This window comes from Belonocnema kinseyi, chromosome 3 (genome assembly GCF_010883055.1).
Source record: "Belonocnema kinseyi isolate 2016_QV_RU_SX_M_011 chromosome 3, B_treatae_v1, whole genome shotgun sequence".
NCBI classification, from domain to species: domain Eukaryota; kingdom Metazoa; phylum Arthropoda; class Insecta; order Hymenoptera; family Cynipidae; genus Belonocnema; species Belonocnema kinseyi.
This window is the reverse complement of record NC_046659.1, coordinates 71,301,273-71,310,166: the sequence shown is the minus strand read 5'-3', so window position 1 is coordinate 71,310,166 and position 8,894 is coordinate 71,301,273. Positions and strand designations below refer to the sequence as shown.

The window sequence follows — 8,894 nt, the reverse complement described above, 5'->3', positions numbered from 1 at the left end:
ATTATTATGGCGCAAGCTAAACTTTCGGAACGAGAGAGGGTATCTGTATTAATGATGCGTGGTTGGGGAGATCGAGTTCGATCTTATGATCAAGTTCGTTTGTTTTTTAATCGCACTTTTTGTAATGGAGAAGGGTTCAATCCTGTCTAAAAATCAACAATTGAAAGAACTGTAAAGCGCTTTATGAATCATGGATCTATCAAGGACGTTCAGAGAACTTGTCGGCCAAAATCTGCAGGATCTGAGGAGATGCAGATGCACATTTGTTGAAAACCTACACCTTAGTTTAGGTCTAGCAAGTGATGAGCGTGACGAGCGTGATGAGCGTGATTGCTCCTGAGACAGTGCGAAATATTTTAAAAAGCATTAATTTCCAGCCTTACAAAGTTCATCTGGTACAAGAGCTCAATGAAGACGATCCTGATCGTCGGGTTGAATTTTGTGAAATTATGATGGACAGAATTAATAGAGATCCTCTTTTCTTGTACAATACAGTATTTTCAGATGAATCTACTTTCACTTTAAAAGGTGAAGTTAACAGGCAAAATTGTAGATATTGGACCGACAAGGGGGAATCACGCTAATCAAGCACCCCCAAGGGAACAGAATTTACTACGTCCACGTCGTTTTTCCTGGGTATAGCTAAACGCAAAAGTAAACTGCTTGGAAAAAACCTTGAAAAACCCTTAAAGATTATAACCAAGATCAATACAGTGCTCACCAATGAATTTCTCGTTGAAATTTATTCCAGGAATTGCAGTGACCTCTTGGAAAACTTTGTTAATTTCAAATAACCTCTAACTGACCTTGAACGTTACAATTGACCTATGACTTGAGTACTTACCTGAACGTAGAATTTTCCGCTCTATCGATTGCAGATGTGAAAAAGGGGGTTTCCATTTAAAAACAACAAAATTGACCTTCAAAAATCCATGAAGATCAGCTTCAAGGTAAAAATGAAGGTCACCATTGAATTCCTCGTTGAAATTTACTTCAGGAATAACCTTCCCTTTTTTGAAAAATATTTACCTGAGGAAATATCCAACCGTCCCGCGACTTTTTAGACTTTTTATTTTTTTTAAGGTGGTTCAGAAAATATAAATTTACAAGTGTGCGTCAAAAATCGAGCGCGCAGCATGAGTCTCACAATGATAATGTGTACCTCAAAGCCAAAAGAATTTTGAGGAACTTAATCTTTAACTATACTTAATTGAGTAGAAAATTCAGAATATGACTATGATATTTTTTTCAAATACATTACTCTGTGACAGCCCTGCCAACGATTCTTTCATTATTTTTAGCAAACTCAAAATGATGCGCAAAAAGAAGCTGACGAGACTCCTCCTGAGTCAAATGATCAGGAGTTCAGTGAAGAAGTTTTACAAAAAGAAGCTGAACAGGAAGCTGAAAATGCAGAAAATGCAGAAAGAGCAGAAAATGCGGAAAGAGCAGAAAGAGCAGAAAAAGCAGAAAGAGCAGAAAGAGCAGAAAATTCAGAAAAAGCAGAAAAAGTTTGTAAACTTACGCCGGAACTGATAGCGAAATTGGCTGAATCTTTGAAAGGTGATTGGAAAGAGTTAGCGTCTAAGTTAGGATACAAGGATAACGAGGTACGTGAGGTATGTCGATGCTACATATTTTATTACTTTTATAAACAGCAGGAACATTTATGTGATTTTCTTAAGTGACCCAGAGCCTAAAATATCGTGTAGTCCGGATTTAAAAATTTGTAATATGAAATTAAAAAGTATGCATTTAGTTGAAAATTAACTTTATTTTCTAAGGAAAATTTCCAGTTTTCTAACGTAATATTTTAAAGGTATTAAAAAGGAATTTAAAGGGTTATTTAAACTGTTATTCTTACTTTTGATTGGAGAGCCAAGCTTTTTGTTAAACTAAATTTTCTTTTTGAAAATTAACTTTATTTTGTTGAAAATTCATATTTTGGCTTGAAAATTAAACAATTTGGTTGATTTTTTTGTTGCTTTCTTGACTGAAAAATCTTTATTGGTTAAAAATTCAACTCTTCTGTTGAAAACTTGTCTTTGGTTGGACAATTAGTTTGTTTTGGTTGTGGAAGAATCCTTTTTTTTGACTAAATGCAACTTTTTTTTATTTAATTAAATTTTTGTGTAAAAAAAATCGTTTTTTGACTTGAAAATTCCACAATTAGGTTTTACATTTTTTTCCTGACGAAAAAATCTTTCTTTGTAGACAAATTCAACTATTTTATAGAAAATTTGCCTTTGGTTTGAAAATTAATTTGTTTTGGTTGTCGAAGAATCCTATTTTTCGACTGAATTCAACTGTTTTTGATTTTTAATTCAAGTATTTTTTTATTGAAATATCAACCAATATATTTTTTGTTGACAATTTAACTTTTTTGATTGAAAATTCAACTTTTTTGTTAATAATTATTTTTTTCCGAGTTGAAAATTTAATTTTTGTGTAGAAAATTCGTATTTTCACTTGAAAATTTCACAATTTGGTTGATAATTTTTTTTTCTTGACTGAAAAATCTTTCTTTGTAGAAAAATTCAACTCCTTTATTAAAAATTCGTCTTTTTCAGTTGAAAATACTAGAAAACTTTTTTGTTGAACATTAATTTGTTATGGTTTTTGAAGATTCGTTTTTTTTTGTTTGAATTAAACTGTTTTTTATTTAAAATAAGAATCTTTTTTGGTTGAAAAATAAATTCTTTTTTTATTAAAATTTTTTTATTAATAATTGTATTATTTGTATGCAAATTTACTTATTTTGTTAAAAATTTAATAATTTTATGAATATAGTTTTTCTTTTTGATTAAAAATCCAACTGTTTTATATTAATTTCTTCTTTTTGGGGTTAAAAATTAAGTTTTTCAATGTAAATTCACACTTCATGCTTGGATACTATAGTTGAAAGGTGGTCTCAGCTTCTCATAGAGTGATAGAAAAGTGAAAGAGGTACGTTCGAGCTCGCTTTCGGGGTATCTTTTTACATTATTGGATGTAAACATTCATAGGGATTAAGTTGCAGCGATCGTGCTGAATTTGAATAGAGCTCATCTATGGCTTTTAGCATTTACTTAATCTTCTTTTTTAAAGAATAAGTTTAATTCATTATGTTGCGTTGTAAATTTACAAGAACTATTAATTATTTAAACAATTTTTTATTAAAACGTAAGAGCTTAACTTTTTTCTACGAGAGAATTTGTTCACGGAGTCAACTAACCCTTTTCTATGTTGCTTTATAAATGAATTGATAATTATTTAAACAATTTTCATTACAAAATTAAGAGTGCCCTTTTCTCTACGAGTCAATTTGTTTACGGAGTCGACTAAGAAAGTCTATCCGATGACTCTGTTGTATGTTGCTTTGCAAATTTACAAGAACTATTAATTATTTAAACAGTTTTAATAACAAGATTAAGAGTTTTTGAACTTTTTTCTACAAGTAAATTTGTTTACGGAGTTACCTAGAATATTTATTTTTTATTCTTTCGCTTTTTTAATTATTTTATTTTTGCTTTGCAACTTTATAAACAGTATTAATTATTTAAACAATTTTACTTTAAAAAAATAAAGTTTGGCCTTTATCCAACGAATCAATTTGTTTTCGAAGTCAATTAAGAGTGCCTATTCGATGACTCTTTTCTAAGTTGCTTTGTAAATTTACAAGAACTATTAATTATTTACACAGTTTTAATGAAAAATTAAGAGTTTGCTCTTTTTTCTACAAGTCAATTTGTTTACGGAGTTAACTAACAATGTCTATTTTTTATTCTTTTGCTTTTTCAAATTTTTTTTTTCTTTGCAAATTTACAAATAATATTAATTATTTAAACAATTTTACTTAAAACATGCAAAGTTTGGCCTTTATTCTACGAATAAATTTGTTTTCGAACTAAACTAAGAATATCTATCCGATGACTTTTTCTATGTTGCTTTCTAAATTCACAAGAACTGTTAATTATTTAAACAATTTTAATTAGAAAATTAAGAGTTTATCCTTTTTGTACAACTCTATTTGTTTACTAAGTTAACTAAAAATGTATATTTTTTATTCTTTTGTTTTTACTTTGCAAATTTACAAACGCTATGGATTACTTAAACAATTGTACTTAAAAAATTTAAAGTTTGGCCTTTATCCTGCGAATCAATTTGTTTTCGAACTAAACTAAGAATGTATATCCGATGACTTTTTTCTATGTTGCTTTCTAATTTCACAAGAACTATTAATTATTTACACAATTTTAATTAAAAAATTGAGAGTTTGTCCTTTTTTCTACAAGTCAATTTTTTTACGGAGTTAACTAAAAATTTCTATCCGGTGACTCTTTTCTATATTGCTTTGCAAATTTACGAGAACTATTAGTTATTTAAACAGTTTTATTTTAAAAATTAAGAGTTTGACGTTTATCCTACGAGTTAATTTATTTTCGAAATCAACTAGGAATGTCCATTCGATGACTCTTTTCTATGTTGCTTTGTAAATTTACAAGAACTATTAATTATTGAAAGAATTTCAATTGAAAAATTAAGAGTTTGCTTTTCTTTCTACGAGTAGGCTTCACGTTTTACCCTAATTATCTAAAAATATCTTTTCGATGATTTTTTTCTCTGATGCTTTGAAAATCTACAACTATTAATTATTTAAAAAATGTTTAGCAACATATTTATAGATGGCTATTTTTCAAGGAAGAGGCATAATTTGTTTACGGAATGAACTAAGAATATCTTTCGATGATCATTTTCCACGTTACTTTGTAAATTTATAATAATTATTAATCATTCAAACAATTTTCATAAACATATTGAGAGTTGAGTATTATTCAATTTTGTTTACGAAGTTAACTAAGATTGTCTTTGTGATGCCTCTTTTCTAGGTTATTTGTGAAATTTACCAGAATTATTAATTATTAATTATTGAAAGAAGTTTCATAAAACGTTTAGAATTTGGCTATTTTCTAACGAATAGGGTAATTTTTTACTAAGATTTAGTTACAATGCAGCTACATACGAGTTTGCTCGAAGTACTCGCATTTGCTTAAACATTTGTTCTGATGAGAGGAAAACTGTAGAAGACCACGTCCTGAGTTTAGTCGGGTTTTCAAAATTCGAGTACACAACCCGGTCTTTCGTTGTATATGGTACCCATACGAAGTCGTGTATAAATAGAAGTTATTAAGGGCATGTGACACAGCTAAATACCTATATTATCGACCTCACTTTTTAAGTTCACTGAATGTTTTTTTGAACCTAAGCACTTTTTTTGTAAATAAAATATCGAGCTAAAACTTTGGAAAATGTATTAGAGTACAATAAAGTACGTTTAGGTACTGCATTTTAGTAGGAACTTCACTGAAAATTATTTTATCTTTTTTCTGAACCTCGACATTTTTTGAACGTTCCAACTTTTTTATACATAAAATATCGGTCTCAAACTTTGAGAAATGCAAGAGCCGAAAGAAAACTACGTTTAAGTAAAAATCTTAATAATAAAAGATGTAAAAAAAATATTTCAACAACAATTATTTAAAATTAAAATCTTTTTTGGTTGAAAAATCAATTGTTTTTATTAATAATTGTATTATTTGTATGCAAATTTAATTATTTTGTTGAAAATTCAACAATTTTATGAATACAGTCTCACTTTTTAAACAAAAATTTAACTGTTTTATTTTTAATTCTTCTTTTTGGGGTTAAAAATGAAGTATTTGATTGTAAATGCATATTTTAGGCTTATAAATTCAACAGTTTGACTGCATTTTTTTTGCTCTTTGACTGAAAAATCTTTCTTGGTAAAAAATTCAATTTTTATAGAAAATTCGTCTTTGGTTTTAAAATTAATTTGTTTTGACTTATGAAGATTCCTATTTTTTGACTGAATCAACTGTTTTCGATTTATAATTCAAATATTTTTTTATTTAAATATCAACCAATGTATTTTTTGTTGAGAAATCAACTTTTTTGTCGAAAATTTAACTGTTTTCTTAATAATTATTTATCCAGGTTGAAATTGTTTTTTTGTGTAGAAAATTCTTCTTTTGACTTGAAAATTTCACAATTTGGTTGACATTTTTTTTCTTGACTGAAAAATCTTTCTTTGTAGAAAAATTGAACTCTTTTGTTGAAAATTCGTCTTTTTTAGTTGAAAATACTAGGAAACTGTTTTGTTAAACATTAGTCTCTTTTGGTTTTTAAAGATTCGTCTTTTTGGTTGAATTCAACTGTTTTTTGTTTAAAATAAAAATATTTTTTGGTTGAAATATCAATTAGTACATTTTTTGTTAAAAGTTCATATTTTTTGGTTGAAAATTTTACTTTTTTGTAGAGAATTAGCCTGTTAGCTTGAAAATTCCACAATTTGGTTGACATTTTTTTGTTTTAGTAACTAAAAAAAATCTTTCTTGGTAAAAAATTCAACTCTTTTTTTTCAATTCATTTATTTCGATAGAAATTAAAATCGTTTTTCGTTAAAATATCAACTATTACATTTGTTGTTCAGAAGTTTTGTTGAAAGTCCAATTGTTTAATTAAAAATCCATATTTTTGCGTTGAAAATTTAAGTTTTCTTGAAATTTCATCTGTTTCAGTCCAAATTTATGTAACTTTTATCTGTTTTGTTAAAAATTCTTCTTTCTTGGTAGAAAATTCAACTTTTGTTTTGAAAATTAGTCTAGTTTGAAAATTCATCTTTTGGTAGAGATTCAATCTTTTTGGTTAAAATTAAACTATTTTTGTTAAAATTCTTCTTTCTTTGTTGAAAGTGAACTTTTTTCTTTAAAAATTCTTATTTTTGTTTGGAAAAATTTAACTTTTTGCAGAAAATTCGTTGATTGGCTTAAAAATTTAACAATTTGTTTGATTTTTTTCTTTCTTGTTTGAAAAATCTATGTTGCTCCAAAATTGAACTTTTCTTTGAAAATTTATTTTTGATTTGAAAATCAATCTATATTTTATTGTGGAAGATTCTTCTTTTTTAGTTGAATTTAATTGCTTAATATTTAAATTTTAAATCTGTTTTTGTCGAAAATGCAACTACTTGGTTAAAAGTTGAACTAAACTGTTAAAAATCCATTCTTGTTTTTTTTAACATTATCATTTTAATTGAAAATTCATCTCTGGTTGAAAATTTGTATTTTTTGTTGAAAATTAACTTTATTGACTGAAAATTTAACTTGCTTTTTTTTAGAGTTCAATTAATCGTTTTATTTCAAAATTCAACTACTTGCATAAAATCTCATCTATTTTGTTTGAAAATGTCATATTTTTCCTTGAAAAGTAAGGAATTTAAACCGATCTAAATGGAATTCAATATATTTCCATAAAAAATTTGTTTAAAAAGAATTTATTCCGCTATTTTTGGTGAAAAATCTGCTTATTTTCCCTGTTTTTAAAATATTTTTTAGCTCTGAAGTTTGTTATCGAAGTAGTTTAAACAAATATTTTTGACGCCTTGGAATTATTTTTAATATTAATTAATAATAAGTAAATGGAAAATGTTGTCTTTTTCAGATTGAGTTTTACCAAGAGAAGCCCACAGAATTTGAACAGTGCAAAACAATTTTGGAAATATGGGCAGATGCAGTGGAAGATGCTTCAATAGAAACCCTTACTGGCGTCCTAGAGGAATTAAAGTTCACGGAAGCTCTGGAAGTTTTAAAATCATAATTGATCATTTTCAAGAAAAATACGTTTAAGGGTAATTTATAATTTTTTTTACTACTAAGGACCTTAAAGCATTCATTCAATAAACTGTCTAAATTAAAATTAAAGTTGTATGCTTTCACGTGTAGAATTTTATACAAATATATTTTGTAGAGATATGTTTGAATATATGTTATGTATGACTTTTTAAAATGACTTAATTTTTAATTCATGACTAAATTTCCAGAGTTTTGGTATATTTCGCAGGAAAACCTGATAAAATTGGTTGATTCGTTAAAACATTTAAGTACTTTTTTTTTGCTTTTAAAATTATGGGACCAAGGAAAAATTCAATTTCATTCTTCTCTTTTATTTAGAAAACAATAATAAAGTATACAAATAATTCAAAATTCCAAATAAAACCTTTCTGATTCAATATATGCCGAAATAATCGATTCACATATAAGCGAAATGTGAATTACACTTTCTCTTTTTGTTACATTTTTCGCTGGCGAAATAAATCATTACATATTCTCTTTACTTATTTATGCAGAGATTAGAAGAAAAAAGTCTTTATCCTTCAGGAATTTTTAAAGAACTCTTTCATTTTCGTATAATAGAGAAAATTATTTTCCAAATATGTTTCAAACCGTTTTTAGTTCGAAATTTTACTTGAAAAAAAATCGAAAACGACAAATCTCTTTTAATCTCTGCTTTAATTGTAATAAATTATAATAACATTACTGGTATTACATCTCCAAGTTGTAGACATTGACTTAGATTCAGTTTACGCTCAAAATTTAAGTCTCTATCTGTACGAAATTCGACGAGAAAATACGACAGTGACAATGGCAAAATGGCAGCTTAGGTTTTAAAAACAAAGTTTTCAAAATTATCTTTTTTATGATATACGGCGAGTAAAATTTCAAATTTATTGTGTAGTTTATTCGGTAAAGATTTATCTTTCGGGATGACATAATTTTGCCGAAAACGAAAAAAGTTTACGATTACTTAAATAGAAAATTTGCGAAAAATCATTATACCCGAAATTTTTAATTATATAAATAAATAAAACTATCGAAAATGTTTATAAAACATCAAATATCACAAACTTAATATCATGATATAGTGAAACTTAAAATGAATTTAATTCTAATGTCTTTTACATTTCTAGTGTAAAGAATTAAATCGATTGAAACTGAAAAATTTTGATAAAAAAACGTTTCGAGTTGATCAACTTTAATTATAAATTATTTTCAAAA

The 8,894-nt window shown here is 26.8% G+C and overlaps 1 protein-coding gene across 2 annotated transcripts in view; it reads left to right on the top strand.

Annotated features, from left to right (window-relative positions):
• LOC117169145 (THO complex subunit 1) overlaps window positions 1-7,817 on the top strand; it is a 33,310-nt gene extending 25,493 nt beyond the window's left edge. Inside the window, exons 7-8 of one of the 2 annotated variants that reach the window (XM_033355345.1) lie at window positions 1,302-1,610; window positions 7,501-7,817. In XM_033355345.1, coding sequence (XP_033211236.1) covers window positions 1,302-1,610; window positions 7,501-7,656 — 465 coding nt within the window. In that variant the 3' untranslated portion in view covers window positions 7,657-7,817. Of the gene's footprint in view, window positions 1-1,301; window positions 1,620-7,500 lie in introns of both variants that reach the window. The other variant, XM_033355344.1, reaches the window with a different exon arrangement.
• Window positions 7,818-8,894: the final 1,077 nt, after the last annotated feature.